We start from the raw sequence: 26791 nt of genomic DNA on the forward strand, positions 1-26791 counted from the left end.
CTGAAAGCCATACAGGGGAGAGGGTTAGTTCTGTAGCTCCTGGCATACAGTGAGCACTCACAGATGGCCACTTGCTACCATTTTTTGAGGGCCACCATGTCTCGCATTTGACACTATCCCTGTAATTCACATGACAACCTGGTGCAGCAGCGCCAGGGCCAGAGAGGAATCAGCCTGGGGAGGTTCAAGGAGATGCCAGGACGCGCCGCTCGCGCTGGGGTGCAGTCGGGATTTAGATCCAACGTCGCGGTGCTGCCTTCACTTCCGAGCGGCTGAGGGACGGAGCTGGGACGCTATGCCACCCGCCAACAAGAAATAAGACTGGGAGAAGTCAAAAATCCGCAGACAGCCGTTGGCTAACCCACGCCTCCGCGCAGCCGCTCTGGGCCGGCGTCGCGGGAAAACCGCCCCGCCCCGGGCTTGCGCGCCGACGTTCCGCTGCGCCCCGCGAAACCGGAAGTAGCCGGGCCCTCGGCAGAGGGACCCGGCAGAGCGGAAGTCACTCCGTGAGGCAGTGGCGACAGCGGCGGCGAGAGGATGAACAACAAGTTCGACGCGTGAGTGGCGCGTGGCGGTCCCCCGGATCCCTTTTCCACAACCGTCCCCCCGCGCCCGCTGGGGCCTGGCGGCACCCCACCCTGCGGCACCGGCCTCCTTCCTGGGCGCTGCTTACGGCCTGACCTGCCCCGGGCCGGCGGGGAGGAGGGAGCTGGGAGCTCGGGTGCAGGGGGTCGGTGGACCCCTAGGGCCGCGAGGACCGAAGGCCAAACAAGGGGCGGCCGTGCCACCCGGAAGGAGGAGATTTGGGACGCCCCGCCCCCGGGGGGGGTGTCCGGGTTTCGGCGGCTTGGAGGGGTGGAGACCTCGGCGGTTTGGGTGTCCCCGCAGCCCTGCCGCGCTCCTTCTGAAGCCAGCCTTCCTCACGCATTCATTTGCTCTTTGGGTTGGGAAGGTCACCTCTCCCCTCCGAGCGTCGGTTCTCTCCTCTACAAAGCCGGGACGGTTACAGGCTGTGTCGTAGACTTTGCAGCTGCAATGAGGTACCGTGGCTGCAGTTGCAGAATGCTCTTCGTCTTCCTGCGGCTCTTCCTGCGTCCTTTCTCCTCCTCGCGTTCCCGTCTTCCAGCACTTGGTTGCTGACCACTCCTGTACTCTCTGAGCACCCACTCTGATCCCTAGTTCCAGCATCAGATAATTTGGAGAAACTGAGAGGAGGTACAAAAAAATGGTTTTTGCGTATTTCCCTCCGATGATTGTATCTTTTTTGCCTTAAACATTCTCTCGTCCATTTTAACAGTACCTCGATTAACATTTCACAACAATAGCATTTTGCAATAGGTTTTGTTCTTCCTTTGTAGAAGTCTAATCTGCCTCCTCATCCAAAGACCTACATTACTATCCCAGACCCAACAGTTGTTTGACAGCAGGAAAGTTCCACAGTGTCAGAACCATTGTTGCCCTAACCTTGTGGTTAGTTAGGACCCTGCTGGAGGAGTTAGATACCTGTACACTCAGAAATGCTTAGAGGTACTTCTGTAGATTGCTAGATCACGAGGTATGTATGTAAAGTGGGATTACTATTAGTAATATTGTGAGCTGGTGCTGCTGGTGGAAGTTGGGGTTTTTCCAATACAGTGGGTGCTTCTGTGTGCATTCAGGGAATACCGGGTCTGCAGCACTCTAGGCAGCTCCTTAGGCCTGTTTCCTGGTTGTTGAGAGGGCTCTGCTTCTAGAGAAAGCAGATGTCTTCTCTTCCTGCTATGTAGCTGAACCTAGCCCCACACTCACCCCACCATAAACCCTACAATACATAGCTGGAGATCTGCAACCCTTCCTCCACCTATTTCAATAAATCAAATTGCATCCTGAGAAGATACTTCAGGGGTATGATAATGGTGGCTTTCCACATGAATCTAGCTAGGTATTTTTCTTCCTAATAACTTTGCAAAGGGTTGCTGATAAAGACAAAGCTGTCTGAGGTTAAGTAACTTGCGCAAGACCCATGGAAGGGCCAGCCCAGCTTTGCTTTCTAACTTTGGTTCTAGCATGACTTGACCAAAATTAATCTGGGGTGCTTTAATTACTTGTAATTATTATTAGCTATTGTGCAGAGCCAGGATATTTTAACATCTGCCCTCTAGCTTTGCAGGAAAACAGAAACAATTGCTAATTGAAATTAGCAATTGAAGACAGCACTCAGGCTCCAGTTTGTCTTGTTTTGTTTTGGCAGTACTGGAGTTTGAACTCAGGGCCTCACACTTGCTAGGCAGGCACCTTCTGCTTGAGCCAGTCTGCCAGCACTTTTGTGTGTGGGACATCTTCAAGGTAGGATTTGCCAGACTGGCTTTGAACTGCTGTTCTCCTGATCTCTGCCTCCCAAGTAGCTAGGATTACAGGTGTGAGCCACCAGTGGCATGGGGGAAGAGAGGACAGTTTTGTTTCTGTTGTTTTGTTTTTCACTCAAGAATTCAGCAATCATTGTTAGATATTTGGAGTCTGCACTCCTCACAACAGTGCTCCTAAAGGATGTGTTCAGTTTGCTAGAATCCTTTTTAAAGGGTAGTGTCTGAGTACAGAAGTATGATATGATGGACCAGGATAAGGAGAACTGTCACCTTTACTTTTTGGTTCTGCTTCTCTGTCTATAACCAAAGATTGTAATTGCTTTTTTGTGGGGGGGGAGGGCACTAGACCCATCAAGTCCATAGATCCCATTACTGTGGATTGCATTGACATGTAAAACTACATGCTTTTTCAAGAACTGCAGTAGTCCTATCTCTGTGCCCTCCCTGCCCCCCCATAAACTTAGTTTTCTAGTTGCCATACTTGATTTTGTCTCTATTCTATATTGTTTTAATTCTATATAATTAGCTCTTGACCTATTAACTAGTGTCTAAACCACTTATTTGGTATTCATTGCTTTGATTTTGGAGATCCACTAATTAAACAGATGTTTGTTTTATGCCTCTGTTCAATGCTGAAGGTACAATGATGAATTAGATCAAGTTCCTACCTGCAAGGAGTTGGTCTAGTTCAGAAGGTGTGAGAAAATACCTGAGTAGAAGCTTAGTGAGCTAACCAAGGTGCCTCTTACTCTGAACAGTCTCTGATGTGAATTGCCTATTGGTGCTTTTTGAGCAATGATTTTTTTTTTTTTCCGGTCTGAATTGTACCTTGGCTCAAACCCAGCTTCAGGCTGGAAAGAGCAGTTTGAAGAAATAGGTTGTAAAAGATTTGCTTTAAGTGTAGACTCAGAGGGCAAGGTGGTAGGATAGCTCCACACTAAAAAAATAAAAGCACTGTAGAGCTGGGGATGTAGCTTAGTGGTAAAGCACTTGCCTGACATAAATAAGGCCCTGGGTTTGATCCCCAGCATCAAGCAAAAGGGGGAGGTGGGGAAGGAAGGAGAAAAAAAAGCACAGGATGACTGTCCATTAGGGTTTCCATTTACTGGTTTAAAAGGGAGTCAGGAAGTGGTCATTGGTCCAGGGTTTAGGGTAACATTGTTTCTTCTCTGACATAATTATTTCTGTTATTCTATTTCCTAGTGGTAATTAGTAGCAAAACCACTAAAAACAAAGGAACATAGAGGCTTTTCTTGGGGTTGGCAAAAATGGGAGTTCTTGGGGTGACTGATCTTTAAACAAGATCCAACCAGAGGCTACAGTGGGAATTAGAAACTAAGAAGACAGGAAAATGGTTTGCACACTCCTGGGTGTGTCCTCCAGAAGAGAGTTAAAGCTGCCTTGGACCTAAGCAGTAGAAAAACCCATGAGATGTTCTTGGTCAGGAGACAGATAACTGGCTATGACAGTATAGCGAGGGCACGGGCAAACTTTGATACAGGGAAGTCCAGAAGAGGGGAGCCTGACCTATGTTGGAAGAGTTTAGGAAGTGTTTCCAAGAGAAAGTGAGTTCTAAAGGACAGGGGAAGAGGCAGCACAACATGATGAGTGTAACGGGTGAGACTGGGACTGCATTTAGGTTGATACAATGGGAGTGAAGGGAGTTTGTTGGGACAAGGTAGGAGATGCTGTTGGAACATGTGGGCCGAATGTGCCTCTGCTGAGGTGTGAGGTCTGTGTACCTCATCTCACGTTCTTGGGGACGGACATTCTGGTAGCCAATACATAGTATATGCTAGGTAAGTGTTGGCAATTTTTAATCCCTAGGACTTGTGTACTAGGCAGGCTCCTTTTAAAAAGGAGAACAAGCAGTCGGGGAGAGAATATCAGATGATGGTCTCCAAGAAGCCCAGAGAGGTTAATGAAGCCAGAAGGATGGCAGCATTAGCAACACAACCAAGCCCTTTTCTTTCCACTTTCTCTGCTCATCTGCTTTATTCTCTTTGCCTTGACTCACTTTCTCTGCTTTTACTCCTTGTTTTGATTCCTTCATGTCTCATACTGCCACCCCGGGTCCTGAATCTCTGCTCTTTCCCTCCTGGATGAAATGCTGAGGGAGCAATCTGCTATTATTTTGAAGCAAGGCCCTGAGGTATAGGTTATTCGCCACGCTGGACTACCCTTTAGTCAGGTGCCTTTCTTAGTGGTATCTTGGCCATGATGAGGGTGGGAGTTTCATGGCACAGGGCCTGACCACCTGTTTCCTACAGCTAGGGCTGCAACATGAGCAGAGCAAGTACCCCAACACATGGCTAGCTCATTCAGTATAATATTTATTGGGTACTTTATGTGTGTTAAGCACTGAAGATTCATGGGCACTCCCCTCCCCCAGTGGAAAATACGCTACGTTTGTGTATAGGATAATATCTGAGTTAGAGCTGGGGCATTTCTGATGCCTGCCTTGAGAACTGCTTGCTTCCATTTGACTATGCATGTGGTCATGAAACCCAAAAGATGACTCTGGAGAAAACCCATAATGAGTTAATACTCTTCTCTAGAATAAATGACATTTTTATCTTGTATACCTTCTGTTCTTTTGTCTGGATCCAGTGGATTTTTGATGTAGTTAAAAGTCTTTAGGTAGTTTCACTGTGCCTGAAAGGATAGCCCTTAAAGTACCTTTGACTCTGCTTATGAGGCACAAACACATTTATTCCTTCCTTCAGACCTTTATTTTTCCTTTTCATTTAACATTTCTTCAGTGTCGTCTTGTCCTTAGTCCTGGAGACACTGAATTGATTAAGACACTGCTGTGAGGATACCCTCCCTCTGTCTTGTAGAAGAAACAGGTGCAAGAGGAATGGCACCTCAAGCTGGAGGCAGTGTGGGATACAGGTTGCTAGAGGCAGGGGAAGAGAGAAGGGTGTCAGTTGGCAGGACTCAGATTCTAGAGGGTCTTGCCTTTTGTTGTTCTTTATTCAGAGGGTAGGCATCAGAGTGAGGGAAAAATTTTCAGGAGTTTAAAAAGTTTTAAGAGTGAAAGTTAAATAATCAGATTTACATTCAGAAAAATGTAAAGGATGGATAAGAGTAGAGATTTGTGTCAGGGAGCCCCTTTAGAATTCATTCTTTTTTTTTTTTTTTTTTTTTTGACAGTACTGGGGTTTGAACTCAGGGCCTCATGCTTGGTAGGCAGGCACTCTACCACTTGAGCCACTCCACCAGCACAGAGAGCCCCTTTAAAGGGATTTATGATTGAGATGACAGGAGAAAAGGGCCTGAACTAAGGCATAAAGTGGGAAAGACTAGGAGAGGTTGTGAGAAGGAGAAATGAATGTGTGTGTGTGTGTGTGTGTAAAATCTTCGTTTTAAATGACAAAGGAGTTATTAATCCAGAAACTTCTCATTATTTGCTCTTACATTTGGGAAATCCTGAACAACTTTGTTGTGCAATTTTATTTGTTTGTTTTGATGGTACTGGACTGGGGCATGATCTCAGGAACACATGCTTGCTAGGCAGGTGCTCTGTCCCTTGAGCCACATCTCCAGCCCTTTATTGTGCAACTTGTTGGAAAACTGAAATACAGGACTTTCTGGAGTTCACAAGTTAACTGATGGGCATTGTTTATTTTATCCTCCTCGTTTGTCTTTCTACATTCCTTTTTCCTTCTCTCACTTCAGGTGCATCTAACAGGCCTATGTTTTGAGCGACTTTGGGTTGGTTTCAGGGTAGTTTGTATGACCCGGTGGCTTTGTTAAGTAACAAGAATCAGCTTAGTTAGGGAATGACATTGTGTTTTGCCTTCCCACACAGCTTGAAAGATGATGACAGTGGGGACCACGATCAGAATGAAGAAAACAGCACACAGAAAGATGGTGAGAAGGAAAAAACGGAACGAGACAAGAGTCAGAGCAGCAGCAAAAGGAAGGTACATTCTGTGTTGTGCAGGTGTGGCTGCCTTTGGGCTTAAGACTTAGTTATTTTGTATAGTCTGTTTATCTGGAAGATACCAGAATAATTTGATGGCACCCTGTTTTGCAGTATCTAATTTTGTTCTAAAAAAAAAGACCTAGGGATTGGGGATGTCTAGCATGTGCAAGGCCTGGGTTCAACCCCCAACACTGCAAAAAAAGATATGCAAAGACAGGAAGGGAGGATACAACCAAGGCATGATATATGCATGTATGAAAATATGAAGCCATTAATATGAGCAATAAGTATCCATTAATAATTATATTTTTAAAAGATTGTGGAATCACATGAGTTTATTTTGGGACTTAGAGTTTTATTCTTGTCACAGAATCTTGAGGTGCTGCCTTGTAGTCTCCTCACCTCAGGTGAAGGAGATGAACCCTGGCACTTACTGGAAGGTGCTTAGTATTTCAAATCTTACACATCTCTATTTTAGACTTTTTAGTCTGTAATAGTCTAAATTGAAAGTGACTTGGAATAGAGAAAGTTTAGGGAATGAGAGATAGGTGACTCAATATTTTCCTTGACCTTCCATTTAATAATAGCAAATATAACAGTAGCTGACATTCATTGTTCAGTTACTCTGTGCCAGGCATTGCTGAAGTACTTAACAGCTACTAATCATTTGATGCTCTCAGCAGCCTTTTGAGATAGTTTTTCTTACTTCCTCCATTTTGCATGCAGGAAGCTGTGATACAACCAGGTTAAGCAATCTGCCACTCTTAAGTGATGAGTGTTATGGAGGAGTCAGTGCTTGGATGGGGCGTATATTAAGATAAGATACAGTTGTAAATGCTTATTATATGAGGTAGAATGTTATTAAAGCCATAAGAACACATATAAAGCATTACAGGGACTTAGAATCATTTAACCACTATGGAAATTTACTGTGTGAGAAGAATCTTGATCATATTGCAAGTAATTGAAGTTGTAGTTTTTTGGGTTTTTTTAACTTGTGGAGGTGGTAAGGAGAGTGATAGTGTAAAATGTTTCTCAGTCTCAGAACTTGGGACAAATGCCCAGGACTAACCTACCTTCTTTACTTCCCAGGCTGTTGTCCCTGGGCCAGCAGAACATCCCCTACAGTACAACTACACTTTCTGGTATTCCAGGAGGACCCCGGGCCGTCCCACCAGCTCACAGAGCTATGAACAGAATATCAAACAGATTGGTACTTTTGCCTCTGTGAGTACTTAGTGGTTTAATACAGTGCCTTGGTAGGGTACTAATACCTGTATTTCTGTCACTCTGTTTTTTTCTGCCTTCCTCGTGAGCTGTTTAACATTCCATTTTCCTTACTCTGCTCACCTAAGTCCCACGGTCAGATTTTTTAATTTTTTAGGTTTTTTATAGTTAGCATGTAGGTAATCAATAAGTATGAGAATGGTGGCTTTGATCAGAAGGGCATAATATAACGATAGCAGGACTTTTTTGTTTTTGTTTTGGGGTTTTTTTTTTTTTTTAGCAAATATTTATTGAGTATTTGTATGTATAGTATGTCATGGGGGAGGGGAATACCATATTTTATCTAATACATGAAATGGGGTTTTTTTTTGTTGTTGTTTTTTGGATATGGGGTCTCCATATGTAGCCCCAGCTGGACTCAAACTCACTATCCGTCTGCCTCAGCCTCCTGAGTGCTTGGGTTGCAGGTGTGCTTCACCATGCCTAGTGCTTAAAGTGATTTTTGATTGGGGGATTAGTATACTTTCTCTTTACTGTAGCCCTCTGAATCTTAGTTCAGAGTGAGCCAGGCGTTCTGGTGGGTATACTTTGTTTCTTTCAACTATGTTAGGGTGGGAGAAGGTTTAGATTACTGCTTGCTATATACATAGGACCGCCTAATATCCTAAGTCACTGTATACAACTACGCCCAGCAGTTGCAGAAGTGGTATTATTAGTGTCTGACTTGTTTTAAATGTGTAAGACATTTCAAGTATTCCTGTTTTGGGGAAGAACTGAAGGAGACAGCCATTGTATGCAGCATAAGGTTATTTTCTCCTCATTTGCTACTCAAGTCTAGAAGTCTGACCTGAATGTTTGTCAGTAACCATTTTTGCTGCACAGTTATGGTATCAGCACTGCTGGGTATTGTTTTAGTCTTCTCAGCACAATTTTTTGCAAATCCTGGTGGTTTTACCTCATACTACTCTGTGTTTTCACTTTCTTCCTAAAGTATTTATCGTCACTGGCTAGTACTGAGTATGTATCCTTTGCAAATTACAGGGGAATAGTGTCTGCTCTCAGGACACTAATGAGAGAAAAACCAGCATGATGAGATAGGGTCTCCCTTACAGCCCAGGTTTGGTAATCCTCCTCCCTCAGCTTCCTGAGTGCTGGGATTATAGGTGTGTGTCACCACGTGTACTGCTAAATGGGTACACATTTGAAAGAAAATCATTAAGTCTAGTTTTCTGTAGGGTTTAAAGATGGACTAAGGAAAAACATAATTTTTGTAGCTAAGGAGATAGATTTAAACCCCACCTTTGAGAGGCCAAGTCCTGTTTTTATTTTGCACTTACCTTGACCTCAGCAATAGTAACTTGGTATGGAGTAACACATGTGGCTGATTCTTTCATTTTTGCTCACTAACTAAATGGAGCCAAAATACATCTCATGCTGTATTTGCCAAGCAAAAAATCTTTGATCAAGAATTGATTTGGTTCTGAAAAATCCATTTAGGCTAAAGCATTGTGGCATTTAACATACAAAACTAGAGGGTTTTTATTGTGCAAAAAAAAAAAAAAAAATCTGGTTCTCTTCCACATGTGATAGTTGCCCTGCAACTCTAGTGAGAAGGTACACATCAACATGGCTTTATCTCCTAGAAGTTCCTGACCAAGGCCAGCATTTCTTACCCAAAAACTTTATTCTTGTACTTCCAGTTTTTTTTTTTTTTTTTGATCAAACTATCTGATAGGCTTTTTTTCTACTATGCCACACAGTACTGCAAATGAGAATGCATCCTCCAAAGAGGATAGCTGTAGCAGAGTGTCTTCCACGCTTATGTACTTAAGTAAATCTCAGATCTTTGGATGCGTTTGAAGAAAAGGAAAAAATACATCCTTTGTATCCTGGGGTCTTCTTATTGCAGGTGGAGCAGTTCTGGAGGTTTTATAGCCACATGGTACGCCCCGGGGACCTGACAGGCCACAGTGACTTCCATCTCTTCAAAGAAGGAATTAAACCTATGTGGGAGGTGAGGACTGAGGACCTCTGGCCTCTGAGTGCTTTTTTTTCTTTCTTTTTTTTAAGTTATCCTTATTCCCACAGAACTCATTTGTGTGTGTAATATTTTTACATAGTAGATGTTTTATTAAAGTGTTAAGAAAATAATAGAGAACCAGAGCTGAGCTCTATGATCTCTTTGCAGAGCCATTAGTTGGCTAACTGTGGTGTAAAGCATCTTCTGTCCTGAGGACAGCATGTTTTCTTAGAAGACAAATGTAGTCACATGCACTCTACTTCCCTGTTTCATGAAGCTCTTGTTGCTCAGGTCTCACTGACCATCATGTCTATCAGTCTTCCCTTCCCTTCTCCGTTCACCTCTCTCACTCACAGTTTGCACAGATACGCTCCTCCCAGTGCCTTCAGCATCCTTCACCTGTAACTCCTGTTTCCCTCAAGACCATTCAATGTTTCCTGAGTGTTTCCAACTGTCATCTACTCTCTTACCACACTATGCATAGCTCTGTTAGAGCAGCACTTGTCAGATTGCATGGTTTTAATTATCTCCTCTGCTGTACCTATCTGAGTAATTACTGGGGCTTAGTGTCTGTGTACTTGGTATTAGTGACACTCACTAAACTTGTAGCAAATGAAGCGGTGAATGGTCTGTGTTTGAAATGTGGCATTATTTCATTTTGATTCCTAAAAGTGTATTATTTATTATTATTGGTGGTATTGGGATTTAAACTCAGGGCTCTTGAATTTACTAGGTGCTCTGTCACTTGAACCATACCTCCAGCCCTTTTTTGCTTTGGGTTTTTCTTTACTTTTTTTTTTTTTTTTGTCTTAAAGATAGGTCTGGCTCCTCCCACCTCCACCATGAGCCAGCCTGGACCTTGATTAACCTACCTATGGTCTCCTATATAGCTGGGACCACATGTGTGCACTACCATGCCTGGCTTATTCATAGAGATGAGGTCTCTATAACTTTTTGCCTAGGGTGGCCTTGAACCTTGATTCTCCTGATCTTTGCCTTCCAAGTAGCTAAGGTTATAGCCAAAAGGTCTATTTAGCCATTTTTCTCAAATGGCTTATGCCAAGGATACCTGCCTTGTTTTTCTTTTTTGTTCCCTGTTTCTTTTCTCCTTATCCTTAACCATTTTTTCTATAAAGTTAAAAGATTGGAAAGTGACCAGACTTCCTGGTCATCAAAGGTATTCCCTTGATATTCAAGGGTTTGTACTCAGGACCTTGTGTTTGCTGGGCAGGCACTCTACTGCTTGAGCCATACCCCTGGCTCAAGGGACTTTGGTTGTTTACTGCTTTAATGTAAAAGAAAAAATCTGTGGAGCAATATTTTAACTTTGATGCTGTTGTCTTTTTTAGGATGATGCGAATAAAAATGGTGGCAAGTGGATCATTCGGCTGCGGAAGGGCTTGGCCTCCCGTTGCTGGGAAAATCTGATCCTGGCCATGCTGGGCGAGCAGTTCATGGTGGGGGAGGAGATCTGTGGGGCTGTGGTCTCTGTCCGCTTTCAGGTAAGCGCAGGCCAGACTGCTTTCCTGTGTTGCCCTCACTTCCTCACTGCCTCTGCTTTGCTTTGATGATGCCTCTGTTCCTCTCATAGGAGGACATTATTTCCATATGGAATAAGACTGCCAGCGACCAAGCAACCACAGCCCGAATCCGGGATACACTTCGGCGTGTGCTTAACCTACCTCCCAACACCATTATGGAATACAAAACTCACACCGACAGCATCAAGTACGTGTTGGGGGGCTTGGGAGGGTCATGCCCCTGAGCTTAGCAGAAGTAGTTCCATAGTTGGGCCCAGAGGCATAGGATCGTACAGGAGACTTGTGGAGAAGGGACAGACCAGCCCCCTCTGGGGCTCTGGCCACTCGCTGCAGTTGTTGGTGGGGTTCCCTGCTTATCCACACTGCTAAGTGCTGTGGAGCAGAATGCCCTTCTGCAGAAGCCCAGTTGTCCCGCCTGGCTGACTGCATTTCAATAGGCCATCTTGTCTTTCCTATGCTAACTACTGTCTGAAAATGAAAGACAAAGCGCTTTTATTTTTCTGGCTGTTTTTAAGGTAATTTCACTGAAAAATAAAGTCCTCCTCCCTGCCCATCCCTCACCCCACTTTTGCATGTCTGTTTAACTTGTTAGCTTCAGACTGTTCTCTTTGTCCTGGGAAATTAACTTATCAGGAATGATGACTCCATTTCTTATGTGTGGAGCTGAAATCATAAATGAAGCAGGATACTTTGTGAGAGAGTAGAAGTAAGGGAAGGTGGAGGCCACAGGAGAAAGAAGTGTTAGTCTCCTCGGGACTCAGGGCAGTGGAGCTCTGGGCACAGTGAGAATCACTGGTGAGGCTTTCCCCTTCAGTGATCAAGTAACAGATAAGCTCAGGTCATTAGGACAAAGTTGGGAGTGGCTGCCAGATTGTCTCAAAAGTGAGGGAGAGCCAGCCAGCTCAGAGTCAGGGCTCTGATGTTCAGTTCTCCTCTGTGGCCCCAACTTAGTATGTTCCTTTGGCCACTCTCTGCAACTCTGCTTCAGTTTCCCCTCTAAAATGGGTGCCAAAAATACATTATTTAATAAGGCTGTGGTAAGGCTGACATAGTCTTTGTAACTGAGGGTCCTCAGAGAGAGTTCTTACAGAGTCAGTATTGCTGTCATCATCATTAGCAACAGTACCATCTCGTGCTATTCTTACTAAGGACTAGTGAGCCCAGTGATTGTATTCATAAGCAGGCAGACCATTTGGGAATCTTTCCCACGCATTCACAGAGAAGGTTATGGGTGGAGTTGGCTTACACTAGTTAGGTGCCAGTTTTTAAATGGCACTGCCATGGGAGTTGGTCCACATCAGATGGCTGGCTGTGACTCAGTATAGCCACCAGCAGTCATTCACTAGCTAAGGCCTTGGTTGCTTGCCTCAGCAGTCCTGTATCAGCACTGTTTTCCCAGAGGCAGATTTGTTTTACTCTCTGTTCTGGGATAGAAGTAGTTTCTGCCCTCCTACCAGATTCAGTCCAGGCTGGAGAAATCTACACCTTTTTCTAGGACTCTTGTTTTCAAGGTTCCCAAGTTTCCCCCACCCTACCAACTGCTAGGGCCAGCTTTGCACCTGGGTAGAAAAGAGAAAGAGGTGGGGTTTTTTTGTTTGTTTGTTTGTTTGTTTTTTTAATCAACTCCCCCTTTCCACTGTTCTCCCTCTAGTACCCTGAGGCAGTTCATCCTGACTTGTAGAAACATATGTGAGTCCTTGCAGGGCCTAGGAGAGCCTGTGGACTTCTGTCATAGTCTGCTAGAAAGACAGTCCTGCTGCGTGATGCTTTCCCCAGAGCCCTGCCTCTGGGGACTCCAGCCCTGCAGCCATAGGACCAGAACACCCTCCTTGAGACCCAGATGCCACTTTCCCTGCTCCCCCTCTTTTCCTCTCCCAATGAGCCACCTTTTGCACTTCCACTAGAATGCCAGGCAGGCTGGGCCCCCAAAGGCTCCTTTTTCAAAACCTCTGGAAGCCGCGGTTGAATGTGCCATGACCCTCTCACTCTGGATGGCACCATCATTGAAGCTGGCGTCATCGGAGTCTCTTGTTCTGTTGGCGTGCCACCTGGAAGACCCTTCTGTCCTGGACAAGAGGAGTGGAAGAGCATGTTATGCTTTGAGAACAGGCTGACACGCAGCAGCTACAACAACAGCTGAGATCACAAATAAATGGTGCTAAACTAGCTTGTCTCATGCTCTTGCTCTTTATGGTGCATCAAGATGTGGCCTTTCGGACTGTCACCACGTTAAGGGACGGCACAGGCTTCTCCACGCAGGGCCATCCGGGGAATGCAGCTTCATTTCCGTGAGGCAACCGTGTAGTATCACGTGGTACTTTGTTCCAGGACAGGTCTGATATAATGAGGTGACATCTCAAATAAACAGGCTTTCAAAGTAAGACCCCATTTCCAGGTACTTGAACTTAGTTTCCATCTAGTGAAGCTGATGACCAGCCCAGAGTGGTTTCCGATTTTGATTTGAGCTTGAACAGTCTGCTAGGGCTGGAGAGGGGGATCCTTAACCTTTGCTTTGCTAACTTCCATTTGTCTTTACTTCAAAGAAATCTTGCTTGGAGGTAAAGTCCTGCTTCCATCTGTGTGGCTGCACATATGTAGCTTCCTTGCTTTGTGCTCATGGTGTTCTTGCTGGTGCCAAAGCTGCCCAAGCTGCAGGCTCTTGGCTCCTTCCTTTTGCCTTCCCTGTAGAGCAGATCATCTTCCTCTTTGAGCTAGCCCTGCTTGCACCATCTCAGGTGATAACACTCCTCTCCTCCCAGCCCAGGGTTACCGTGCCTCAGACCTTGGGGGGGAGGTGTTCTCGTCCCATGGGAGTTCACCTCTGAGGAGGTTTGACATGCTGGCCTCTTGTGCTCTGTGGCTTTGGCTTATCTGTGCTACAGCTTGGCCTTCAGGCCTCTAACCTGCATGGAGTTTCAGCAGCTTCATGTTACTTTAGGTTTTCTTAGGAGCCACCATCACAATTGAAAACAAAAAATCATTTTTGCAAACCCTGGGTCAGGCTGCCTGATAGGGTCTGTGGAAGGGACTAATGCTGAATTTTCCAGAGGGGCTCTTCCACTTTGGCAGCAGCACTCTGTACTTGTACCATCCTTACTTAACTTACATCCAATTTCTATGTTGCCCAGGAGCCCACAGAACACACAGTGAGTGACACCTTGGGCTCAGCCTTCTGGGAATGTTTGAGTGATTGCTTTTTTATTGCATTCCCAAAAATGGTTGAAGTACCTAGAAAATGGGAGATTTGCTAGAATGTCAAAAGACCCATTGTTTATGTTTTTAGTATTTGTCAAAGAACAGCCTTCTCTGGCTCCTCTCATCTTTCACTATCAGGTTACATGCATTGAGCTTAATTTCAGTCACATTATAACTGCACCAGGGAATGAACTTGATGTCACCTTGCAGAGTAAGAATCTATCAGCACCAAACTCACCTTGAGAACCTCAGACTGTGGCCACATGTGAGAAGTCAGAATTGGTTCTGCCTTGGTCCATTTTTTTGTGGCTCTTCCATAGTTGTGCTTTTGTTTGAGCCAAGAAACAGTAGCTACTGAGACTTGAGAATTTCAAAGAAATGAAGAAAGAACCAACAAGTGGTTCTTTCCCAGGTACCCTAGAGATGAGGGTGAAGGGCATGTCTTTAGGAATGCCTTAGATTCTGCAGTCAAGCACTCCCCCTCTAGCTTGCTGTTTTTCAGTCCCATTTCCAGTGTCCTTCACCTGTTTTTGCAGCCTTCCCCCAGTCGCATTGCTTGTGGTCCTTAACTGCTGCACCACTAGGTCAAGCAGGAGGTATCTCTTGCCACACAGAAAGGGCAGGGAGTTGCTTTGCTACAGAGGGCTTTGTCCTGATGTATTGACAGCCATCCTAAGAAATGTGAAACGTGGTAAATAGCATTTTGCTCAGATCATGGCCCCTTTCAAGGAGGCTAATTAAGAGTTGAGTTTTCTTAGGTTTGGGTTCTTTGAAGAGAGACTTTATAACACAGCCAGAATCATGGGGCTGCCAAGGTAAAGCTGGGCACAGCCATCTAAGACAGCACTGTCTTCTGTGAGGAAATTTCTCTTTGGAATAGTCCCATTGATTCCTTTGTGCATCTGGCCAGAAATGGAAAAGGGGGCAACAGGGCCAGCTCCCCATAATGATCTGCAGTGCTGGGGAAGACTGGCTTAAGTTCTCTGCAGAGACACTGATAGGTGATTCCTCCTTATTCTGTTGGAGAAACTGGTCCAGTTGTGGAGACATTTCTTCACCATATCCAGATATCATCGTATTTCAACATTGAACTTATACAAGGAAAGATCAACCTTTTCTTCCTGTCATTGCTAAGTCATAACCCAGTAACACTGGGTTACACCAGCATAATGTCTGGCTTAGTGGTATGTTGTGAACTGTACCACCATGCCAGCACTTAAAGCTGGAGAGGCCCAGCTTAGCAGGAGGCTGGTCTCCTGCATGAGTATTGAGGACTGATCCAGTACAAGGCTCTGACCCTGTAGACATTGGATAGGGATAGGGCAAATACAGAATTACCCAGAAATGAGAGCCCTCTGCTCTCAAAATTTGCATTTCTGGTAAGTGAGATAGAACAAGTGAACTTGAAAGGGCTCTTTGTTACTCTGTCAGTGAGATCTTAATTCCAGTAGACTTGGTGATTTTTTTCTGGTTTTAGAAACTCCAGTCATATGACACTTTTTGCATGTAACCTGGTCTTTCTTTACCTTTAAAGGAAGAAAGTTTTAATACTATCTAATGTGCCTGGGATGTCAGATGGAAAGTGGCTGTCCTGTGAGAATAAGAGTAATTTTACCAAAGTCTATAGCCAACTAGTTTCTTCTCACTGAATTTATACAAGGAAAATTTTTAACCCAGAGTCTTCATGTTGAGGTTTAACATACAGTGAAGATATTTCTGAAGGAACTGGGAGGGAAGTTTCATACTGGAATGGATTAGAGGGAGCACTGGAGTCCATATTTCTTCAGGTTCTTGCCCAGTGAACAGCCCTGTTTAGTGAGGTAGGTATGGGCCTTTCTGGAAACAAAAGGATAAATGAGATGAAGCTCCAACATAGCTATGTAATTTCTTATTGGCACCTAAATTGTTTAAAGTAGAAGTTACATCTCACTGTTAGAACAAGAAGAGTTTCCCTAGGTCATTGCCCAAGCATTGGATTTTCATTTGTCTTCGTGTGAAGAGTGAAATTGTCTTCAGCATCCCTCATGGATTCAGAGTACACCTCATCAGCATCTCTCCAGAAAAGGCTGTGGAACATACGTCTTGCTGTGGAAGTTGTGTTTTGGAGTTAATGAAGACTGGTGTGTTTTTTTGGATGGTCTTTACCATTTTTCCTCAAGTCAGTTAGCAATATGCTAGTAGCTTTTAATACTCTGAAGAAAATGTGTTTTTTTATTTTTTTGTTCTACTTCTAGGACCATATCTCCAACCCCCTTTGCTCTGGTTATTTTGGAGATAGGGTCTCAGTTTTTCCCCGGGCTAGCCTAGACTGTGATCTTCATATTTTATGCTTCCTGCCGTAGCTGGGATGACTGCTGAGTGCCTCCATGCCCAGCTTTTGAGACCATTATCTTCAAAACTACTCATTATAAATGCTACTGTTTAAAAAGAAGGAAATAATGATGAAATAGGTATAAACAGTGCTAGAAGAAAAGTTATACTGGGTCTCCTTAGTTAACTCCTTAAAATTTTTCTCCGTTTTTTTTTTTTTTTTTTTTGGTGGTGCTGGAGAGGGAACCAAGGGCCTTGCACATGCTAGGCAATCACTCTACTGCTGAGCTACATCCCCAGTCTTTCTTTTTTAATGAAGAAAAGCTACCTGTGGAAGCCCTATTAATGAAGTATATTTTATTAAATGTATAGTGAGTGACATGGTATGTTGTTACCCTGGGTGCTTTGCCACTTAAATCAGGAATGGAATAATTAATAATAAAGAACTTCAGGTTTAGAAGCACCAAGTTTTATATGTAATTCCCAGAAAACTTAATGCTTTGGGGCTGAAAGGTGGCTAGGGCAGAAAGATAGGAAATAAGCTTTTCTGAGAAAACTTGAGGTAGGTAGAGCTTCCAGAATCCTAGGGGATCTGGTTTTCTCCTTTTTTCCCCCCTCATTCAGCAGTTACTAAGAGCCTGTTTGTGGAGCACTGCCCTGCAAGCCTGTGTACCCCTTAAGTCAAATTTCTTATCTCCTCCCAACACTGATTTCTTAGTATAAAAGTTGCAGTGAGCAATGTTCCATGGAAAATTTTGAACTGCCATAACATACACAGCTTAAATTTTAGGATAATAGTTACATGGGTATTTAAGAAAGATGGAATCTGATGTATTTAGGAGCTGAGTTTAGAAGGGTTAGAAGGTTGGAAATGTGAAAGCAGAGAAGATGGTATAACCTCATGGCATCTTTTCACATAATGTTGGTGGGTGCTTGACTTCACCCTCAGGGTGAGGCCTGGTGAAGAAAGGTGGTTTCTACAATGTGTTCCTGGGGACCCAAGGCAGAAGAGGCTGGAAGCACCGTTGCCCTTTGTTGCAGTGAGTTGGAAGTGTTTCTGGTCATAACTGAACCTCAGCTCTGACCTCAGGGACTTCCCCTATTCAGCCTTATTGAAGGAACACTGACAAGTCCTTAGGGAGTAGTGAGGGCCAGACTTCCCCAGTGGAGTAAGCCAGATGTGCCAGCTACCCATCTGAGAAGAAAGTCTGCTGGGAACCTTATTGCTCTATGCCCAGCTCCCCCAGTGGCTCTACTTGACCTGGAGGGCATTGAAGCGGGAGGTGGGGTGATGGTGTCTGTTCTCTGTTCAAAGCATTTCATCTGAATGTGCTATTGTGTTTTTTGTCTCTGGTTTGCCAGGGCCTGGGAGGAGTTTCATGGCCTGGTGAACAGCAGCGGCCGCTGATCGGACGCTCCCCCTCTGTCTCTCACACTCAGGGTAGGGCCTTGTCTACCTTCTCTGTAACCCTGTGACATACCTCTCAGCCATAGGAGCTCCCTTCTTCCAAAGGGGATCCCCTCTTCCTATTTGTCCCCAACCTTGCCTCTGCCAACATTGAGCCTCACAGATACATGGAGTCCCAAACTGCTGGGTTATTAGCCTTGCTGGGTCATATGTCTCTGGGTGAAGCTGCATGTAGGTCCTAGACCACATTGTGCTTCTGTGTTCCCATTTGGAAAACGAGACTTCATGGGCCAACAGATCGGAGATCTCTTTGGTGCTGACATTTCACAATGATAAATGGGCCCCAGATCTTTTTTCTTCTGTTTGGATATGGCCATTTTTAGCCATCTGCCATTGTCCTGTGCTAAATAAAGGTCAGTTGCGTGGGCCTGATATGGGTTAGGTGAGAGGTATGTCTCTGGTTTGCTGGTGTCTGTCAGTTGTGAGGAAATAGTACTATAAATTCAGAGTTAGTGCAGTGAAACGACACGGCATGGGGAGGGGAGGCTGTGTGGGTTTCAGGCCTGCATAAGAAACAGTTACAAGCTGTACTATAACTAAACTATCATATGTTTACTGGCAGAGAGGGCCTCAGGTAGGGAAGTCTGGGGAAACTACACATTCACTTGAGTATTTTCATTTCAGTCAAGAGCGTTTGGTCTGTGTCTGTGTAGCATAGAGAATTGGGTAAGCTTATTCAAAACGAGAGGAATGGAAAGGTCACTGTTCAGAGATGAGAGCCTGTGCCTGGACATCAAGCAACCCCACCTCTGACATCCCTGGAAAACAGTATTTCTGAGGTTAGATTGATTACATCAACTGCAGTAGCTGCTTCAGAGGTCCCTTCCCAGGAAGAGGTTTTCTAGGCCTGTATTTCCAAAAAAAGGAGACCTGTATCCCTCAGATGAGCTAGAAGAAAGATGATGCCGTGAGGGACAGAAGCAGGTATCTACAATTCTGGGTGTTCTGTGGTCCAGTGGGATCTAGAGATGATTGCAGGGTTTCTGCACACACACGGTGCTCTCCCAGCTTCTATTTTAATAGCTTGATTCTCTTATGAACCCGGTTTTCAGGTGGCAGAACCATCCCCCTCCTCCAGTTATGGAGATTGAACTCAGGGCTTCACTCTTGCTGGGCAAGTGTTACACCACTTGAGCCATGCCCCCGGTCCTTTTGCTTTTGGTTGTTTTTGAGATAGGGTCTTACACTTTTGCTTTGTCCAGCAGTCCTCCTACCTCCGCCTCCCAAGTAGCTGGGATTACGAGCATGCACCACCACACCTTGCATCGCAGTACCACTTTTGTGGGGAAATGGGGGGGACAGAGAGGAAGGGGCAGAGAAGGGGTGGCAGTAGTGGGGTTTAGCCCAGGGCCTTGCACTTGTTAGGTAGGTGCTCTACCACTTGAGCCATGCTCCTAGCCCTTTTTGCTTTGGTTATTTTATTTTATTTATTTATCTTTGTGATAGGGTCTTGCTTTTTTTTTCTATTAGTATTCTTATAATTGGGATGTTCAAGCTGGACACCAGTGGCTCACACCTATAATGCTAACTACTCAGGAGGCAGAGGTCAGGAGGATTGTGGTTTGAAGCAGCCCAGGCAAATAATTTGTGAGACCCTATCTCAAAAAGCCCAACACAAAAAGGTTGGCAGAGTGTCTAAACTGGTAGAGCACCTGCTTAGCAAGCATGAAGCCCTGAGTTCAATCCCCAGTACTATTATTTAAAAAAGGGGGAGATGATGGGATGCTCACAGTGAATGTGAAAAGATTTTTTTCATAGTTTAGTTGACAGTGTTTATTTGTTAAAATACGTCGAATGATGGTACCTTTAAAAATCAACACATCTTGCGACTGTAGCTCTCTTGCTGGAGACTCCCTTTGCAGGCTCTTCTCCCTAATAAAGCCTATGCTGATGTTAAAAAAAAATAATAATAAAAATAATTTAAATTCTTCCATGAAGAAAAGTCTTTAAATTGAAGTAGTCAGAATGGAAGAAAACTAAAGTGACTCCCCCTTGGTAGATACTGAATCCCCAAAGAAAATTATCTTTGAATTGCTTGGAAAAGTCATATACTTGTACAGTTGTCATTGTGTAAACTCTGTTCTTTTTATAGCCTCTCCCCACTGTTTCTTTTTGATGTACTTGATGGCTTAGGCATTCTTGAGACACATGCCTGGGAGTCTGAGGAGTAATTGGATCTAAACCAAAACAGTCAGTTTACTTCATTGTCTTAACAGATTTAAAAAGGACTTCATATTTCATCCCTACCGACTTGGCCTTGCTTTTAGTGAAAGGTGTTCTAAGATAGGATACCCAGCCAGGTTTGTTTGATCTGGCCCATAACACTTTAGCCTTCTGTCTGCCTCCCTCTTTCCTTTCTCCCCTAATAAGTAGATGATGATCTATGAAGAATATTGGTTAAAAAAAAAAGCTGCTATTTAATTTTTTGTTGTTTTGTTTTGGTATTAGAGGTTGAACTCAGGGTCTCATGCTTGCTAGGCACTCCACCATTTGGCTATACACCCCAATCCTTTTTTAAACAATTCTTAAATCTTAAATACTTTTCTTCAGCTTACATATTGATAGTATTTTAGGACTATTTTATTTTAATTTCCTTACAAAGAAGTCTTGACCTTTAAAAATGTCTTCAGTAGAAATCCCAGTAAGTCACTTGGGAGAAGATCTTGGTAAGAGATTGAAATTTGCCCCATTGACCCAGAAAGAGTTTGCAGCTTTATTGAATATTCAAGTGGAGAAGAGGAAGCCAAGATTGTCCACTGGGATAGATTGCTGATAGCCAGGTAATGTTTTCCTGAAGACTACATACACTTAAGGTGGCAGACTGATGGTGAGCACCCCTTCCAAGCCACTCTCCAAAGCAGAGAGTTAGGTAGGGTTCCTCTTCAGATGCTACCCTGCTTTTACCTGAGGACCTGGAATCTCTTTGGTGCTCCTGCTGAGTGCCAGTATACTGGCAGGCCACTTCCAGAGAGAGGAGGCATTCTTCTGAGGGTCCACCTTGCCCCTCCGCTACCTACCTTCAGGAGTTAGTCCCTGCCTTAGCTCATTTCTTTCCAGAGTCAGGACTTACATCTTTCTCTAGAAGAAAAAAAAAAAAAAGTGGCCATTTTGGCAGAACAGATTAGAAAGCTGTTTCAGAGTACTTGGGCAGCAGTTTCCCAGGATATCTGTGAATGTAAAGTTAGAAGCCAGTTTGGATAGGGCTTTCTGGTATTTCTGCGACATCGTCATCAGAATAAAGGAACATCCAGTAGAGAAAGAATTCTGAATTCCTCCAGGACTATGGGACTGGGGACTCCTGTGCTCTTTGGTACTGTAAGCGTAGCCCATGCACTATCACGGCATGGCCAGGTGGCTGGCTTTCTGGAGCTCATGGTGGGTTTTCTAAGTTTTAGTTTTAGTTTGCTTTTAAAAGAAAAGAAATATAAAAAGAAAAAATCGCCTGTGGCCTCTGCTACTTCTGTCTACATTCTCCCTTTCCCTGTTGCCTAATCTTTGTGTTACAGCTGGGATGAAGGACCTAGTTAAATATTAGTTTCCAGCTAGTTTGAGGTGAACACATTCCTCAAACTAAACATGGCACTAAACTATTCTAAACCCATTGTTTTTAGAAAGGCTGGACCATAGCCATAGGTCCTCACCACCATTGGCCTGCTTCAGCCTATCACTAGCAGGGCCAGGCCATCCGTGCTCATTGCTCTTTGCTTTCCTGTTAAATCAAGCCAGAAAAACTCAGCTGGGTTCTTCTGTCTTTACTTATACTATTGTCCCCTTTTACATTTTGCAAATGGGTTTTCAAATGATAGGACTTCTTAGAAGGGTTTCTGACTATAAAGAGGTCTCTAATAAGAGAAGTAACTAGCATTAAGTGTTAGATATCTGATTGGAAAGTGTAGTAGAATTCTTCAGTTTACATGTCACAGACAGAAGAATTTATTCTGGTCCAACCCTAACACTTATGGGGATGAGCCTTGAAAATCCTCTTGTTCACATCACTGAGCAGCTGAACGTACTGTATCCATATACTCACCTGCCATCTCCCTTCCTCCAATATAGAGTTCTTCCTCAATTGGAAATCTTTAGCCCTCCTTCCCGTAGCCCTTCCTTTCTGTTCACTCTTCTAGTAAAAAGAACGGAATCCCACCAATAGACCTGTGCTGCCCAGTGGTTATCAGGGCCTAGAGGTGGCATAAAAAGGAACAAATAGAGCAGAGCAGACTTCATGCATGCATACTGTTTAGCACTCAGTCTATGTAGAATAAGGAATCTTCTGAACCACAGACTCAGTGACAGCACATTATCCCCAAGTGAGCTCAGAAAGCGTCTCGTTCAGTGGTCCTACCTGTCCTCTGTGTTACGAGCAAATGGATTTCTTGTCCTTTGCTATCTGACTACCTGTGCTGTGTTTTGTAACCTTGGTCTTTACAAAGAGGATCACTAATGAACTTTGTGTTCAGCCTTCAGCTCCTTAGATGAAGATAGTTGAAAATGCTCAGTAGCCATTGATAAATGATCTGCACATCAGTTATAAAAATGCCAGTGGACTTTTGAGATAACATTAGTTTCTTCCCAGCCAAATTCACCTATACCAGCTCGCCTTCCCTCAGTATTTTGTCATTCTGCTTGGTAGAGGGGCTGTTGGTTACTGTCAGCCTGTCACCCTTAGCCAGTAGCAGGAGTACACTGCCATTTAGCTGTTTCAGTATTTGTTTATTCTAGACCAGCTGCCATGCTCAGTATATTGTAACAATTTTCAGGTAGATCAGTTAAAGCCAGAGCTTCTACAGTGTCTCTTTACCTTTTTTTGGCAGCACTATAATTTGAACTCAGAGCCTCACACTTGCTAGGCAGGTGCTCTTACCACTTAACCACTCCACCAGCTCTACAGTGTCTCTTTAAAATAAAAGGGGGAAATAAATGACTCCAAAAGTCAGGGTAATGAGAACTTCTGTTTCAGAATTTCCAGCATATTTAAGCCTGAAGCATTGGGTTGAGTAGTGGGTAGGTGTCCTTTAAAATCCCTGTCAGAGAAACCCTGTCAGAGATTTTTGAGATTCAGGTGGTGATATAACCTGCCAAGACATTGGATTTCTAGTGGGGGCAGGAAGGGTTGCTGGTGGGCGGCCAGGCTTGCCCACATCCAATAGAAGACCTAAGAGGACACATGTTGGGATCTGAACCTTCTACACATGCTGGTCTTCCCGGAGTTGGAACCATGTTTACAAACATGGGACACCTAGGTTGCACCTCTTAGAGTAGTCTCCTTTTGAAGGCAGCTCTCTTTTAAACTGAGGATGTGGAATGGATTGGTTGGTGTTTTGTTTATGGAATGATTAAGTCAAGTGACCCACTCCATGCTTTCTCCATCTGCCCACTTTCCTCTGTACCTCATATTCCCCACCCCCATTTCTTATGTAACCTTTCAGAGTTTCTTAACTAATACGTAACCTTATTCCTTCTAGCCCCACTGTGTATACACATTCTTCCGCACCTTAGGTTATCAGTTGATTTTAGGGATCTTTTCATATTTGTAGCTTATTTTTTTATAGCTGCACAGTGTCCCATTGTATGAATGTGCCATAACTTTAATGTCTAACCAGTCCCCTCTCAATATACATTGAGGTGATTTCTGATCTTTTGCTGCTACTCCCAGCAACTGAATGGAAGGGTTTGTGTCTATGTGTGTATGGTGGTGGGGGTGGGGGGATGTACAGAGGTTTGAACTTAGGACCTCATGGTTGCTAGGCAGTTGCTGTACCACTTGAGCCACACAAGCCCCTGAATGGAGTTTGTGCAAGACCCAGGAGGCAGATTGCTAGTTGGCATGAGATTGGCAGGGAAGGTCCTGGGGGTGTGGGGAGCCTGAAAGCTTTTGAGTTGAGTTCCCCCTGCATGTGTGTGGTTGTGTCTATGCCATCTATGTATTGAATATTCTGTTTTTCCCCTTTTCTCTTTCAGGGACAATTCAAGCTTTCGAAATACAAAAATCACATTGTGAAAGTACACAAGCTGGCAATAATCCTTTTTGTATGTGTGTGTCCGAAATGAATGGGAGGCTCCACCAGTCCTTCCATCTGCTCACTGACATGACGTCCCTGAGCCGTGTGCTCCCCTTTTGCACTCATTCCTGGAGGATGGATTCCGCTACACACCCTCCAGCATCCCTGACTTTACAAAATGGAAAATGGAAAACGTGACTGTAGATAAACATTGTTTTTTAATGGGCTTCTGTGGGGGGTGGGGAGTGCAGCCTTTCGTCTCACTGTGTACTGTCCAGATGCTTCTCGGCATCCTGTTGTGCAGAGGGCACCGTGACCTCGTATCCATGCCAGGCTGTGGGCCAGCGTTATCAGTATTATGAATGCCTGCACATTCAGGAACAGCCTCTGTGAGAGTCCCGGGATAACCACACGCCTCTTCCAGCTCTGCCGCTAAGTTATTGGGACCATTTTGTTTCTCCCCCAAGTCCACCACTCTGCAAATGCATTACTGATGTGATGGATGCCCAGGATTTTGTGTCCTCTCTGCCTTATGCCCTCCAGGTTCCCTCCTGTGGGACTCTCCTTTGCACTGCTGCACTTAGAATTGTGATCTGTGGGAAATGCTGGTTCCACTGAGGCGGCCTACAGGATCTGCCCTGGCCACTTAAGCTGTAGCAGAACCCAGTTCAGTTGGGAGCTAGATTCCAATATAGATCCCAAGTATAGGATTTGTTACTGAGGACAGTGACTGAAACCAGTTTTCCATATAAGCAGGGACTGTGTGCCAGTCCTGTTTCTGAGAGTTCTTGCATGCCACTCCTTGAGGAAGGGAAGTGATCACTGCTTATTGCCAGGTCCTGAAACTGGGACATCTGAAGAAAAGGTGATCTGCTGGATGGCTTTATTTGTATGGGTGTGCTTGTCTACTTTGATTCCTCATAACTTGGTATGTATGTTAGCAAACACATGTTGATCCGTAATGCCCAGGAAGAGACCTCTAGAAGACTACTGCAGACATGCTTTCAAAATGATCAGTCCCTATCGGAGAAGCTGGGTGACCTGACTCCAGAAGGACTGAGGTTAGAGAGGTTAAAAGAGAACCTAGAATTCTTGGAAATAATGAGCAAGAGTCCTCCAGCAGCCTCCAAGTAGCACTGCCGTACTTGGCTCTTGTGAGCAGAGATCACAGTACCTTAAATTAAGGCCTCTTTTTAAAACATATCCTCGAAGCCTGGGGATCGTTGACCACTTGATCTCAAAGGAATTGTATGAGAGTAAAGGCATCCCCTTGTTGTGTTTATATTCCTCTATTCCGACTTCCCAACTCCTGAATCCTGCAAGTCACCACTGTTCAGGGATGCTTTTTCCTGAAGGAGCAGGGAATACAGGGGCCAGAGGGAGGTACTTCTGTTACAAGGGAAGCTAGCTCAGAGAAGATCCAGCAGTGATTAACTTCAGGAGTATAAAGAAGGTATTCTGGTATGCAGATGGTTGTGAAAGGCTCAGGCAAAAACAGGAGCAACATTGACTGCCACAGGGGCACAAGCTGCCTCCAGAGATTTGAGTAGACCCCAGGAGGCCTTCACGGTTGCCTAAACGCATATTGCCATGCATATTCCAAAGAGAGCAGACATTTGGATTTGACTGCCTTTGGACATCTACCTGACTAACGTGTGTGCGTGTGGGCACCTGTGCATATGTGTACAGTATGTTGATGAGTGAGGGTTGTGTCAGGCCTAGAAGTTAGGTGTATTCACCTCTTTATTATTTTTTTATATTGTTTGTTCAGATTTTTTTAATCTCTTTCATTTTCTAGAGCTGCTCGTGTTTCCCCTTCCTCTTGGTCATTGTAGTATTAAGAGTTATTTTTTTTCCCATCAAAAATATGCTGACCCTGTGTCAGTTAGAACAAGAAGTTATTTCTGTTAGACAGCATCTTACCCCAGTATTCTCCCAGATATTCTGCCTAACAGTTGTAGGTGGGAGATTGAATAATTAATTTATCTAAACCACCCATTTTTCTTTTCTTTTGTTTTTTTAACTAGCCTTACAGGTCTCTCCATTTATCTTGACTCCACGGGCCTCTGATAGGCCAAAGTGTGACACGGTTATGGTTACAATATCACCTGCTTTAAAGACAGAAGGAACAAAGGTCCACTAGGACCAGTGTGACCAGGGTGTTAGATTGCTGCTAGAGAAGAGGGAGTCACGTCAGGGTGTTCTCCCTGAGCCATTACTGGGTTTTGTATATGAGATTGTCCCCTACTCCTCTCTAGTGCCCTTCTCTTTTTATCCTTCTGTATGTGTGTGCATGTCTGCATATGTGTGTGTGTGTGTGTGTGTGTGTGTGTGTGTGTGTGTTTTCCCTGGCAGTGGCAATAATTTTCCACCGGAGAGAAGCTTGTGGTCCACAGTGCTCCAAAAATGAATTTCCAAGTATTTGCCAGTGGGGAAGAAGCAGAGGCGTGACAAGTGATACAGTGTTGCACTTTCAGAGCAATTGTCTACTGCAGTAATAAATGGAAAATATCAGTAAGAACCAGGTTGTAGACTTGTTAATACAAGGGAAGTAAGGACACTGATGGGCTTTGGTATTAATTCTGCCCTTCAGTGTATGAGTCTCCATTTTAAACACATTCCAGAACAAAATATATGGGGTAAGCCAGACAACGCCAAAAGCGTGACATAGATTTATTACGAAAATATTCTCTGTTCTTCCATAATACAATTTACATTTTTTTAATGGGACTGAGGTTTGAGCTCGGAGCTTCAC

General features: G+C 44.3%; 1 protein-coding gene across 3 annotated transcripts; it reads left to right on the forward strand.

The window, feature by feature from the left end:
- The first annotated feature begins 413 nt into the window (after positions 1–413).
- Positions 414–26557, forward strand: Eif4e2 (eukaryotic translation initiation factor 4E family member 2). 3 transcript variants are annotated; one of them, XM_020172815.2, is made up of 8 exons: positions 414–557; positions 6160–6274; positions 7369–7503; positions 9413–9517; positions 10873–11025; positions 11115–11251; positions 17932–18010; positions 23996–26557. In XM_020172815.2, exons 1-7 carry the CDS (start codon positions 538–540, stop codon positions 17975–17977), a joined length of 711 nt encoding a protein of 236 aa, XP_020028404.1. In that variant the 5' UTR covers positions 414–537; the 3' UTR covers positions 17978–18010; positions 23996–26557. The 3 variants fall into 3 exon arrangements, with proteins under 3 accessions (XP_020028404.1, XP_020028407.1, XP_020028402.1); XM_020172818.2 differs by lacking the exon at positions 17932–18010; XM_020172813.2 differs by lacking the exons at positions 17932–18010; positions 23996–26557 and adding an exon at positions 12969–13230.
- Positions 26558–26791: the final 234 nt, after the last annotated feature.

The sequence above is a fragment of the Castor canadensis genome, chromosome 4 (assembly GCF_047511655.1).
Source record: "Castor canadensis chromosome 4, mCasCan1.hap1v2, whole genome shotgun sequence".
NCBI classification, from domain to species: Eukaryota; Metazoa; Chordata; class Mammalia; order Rodentia; family Castoridae; genus Castor; species Castor canadensis.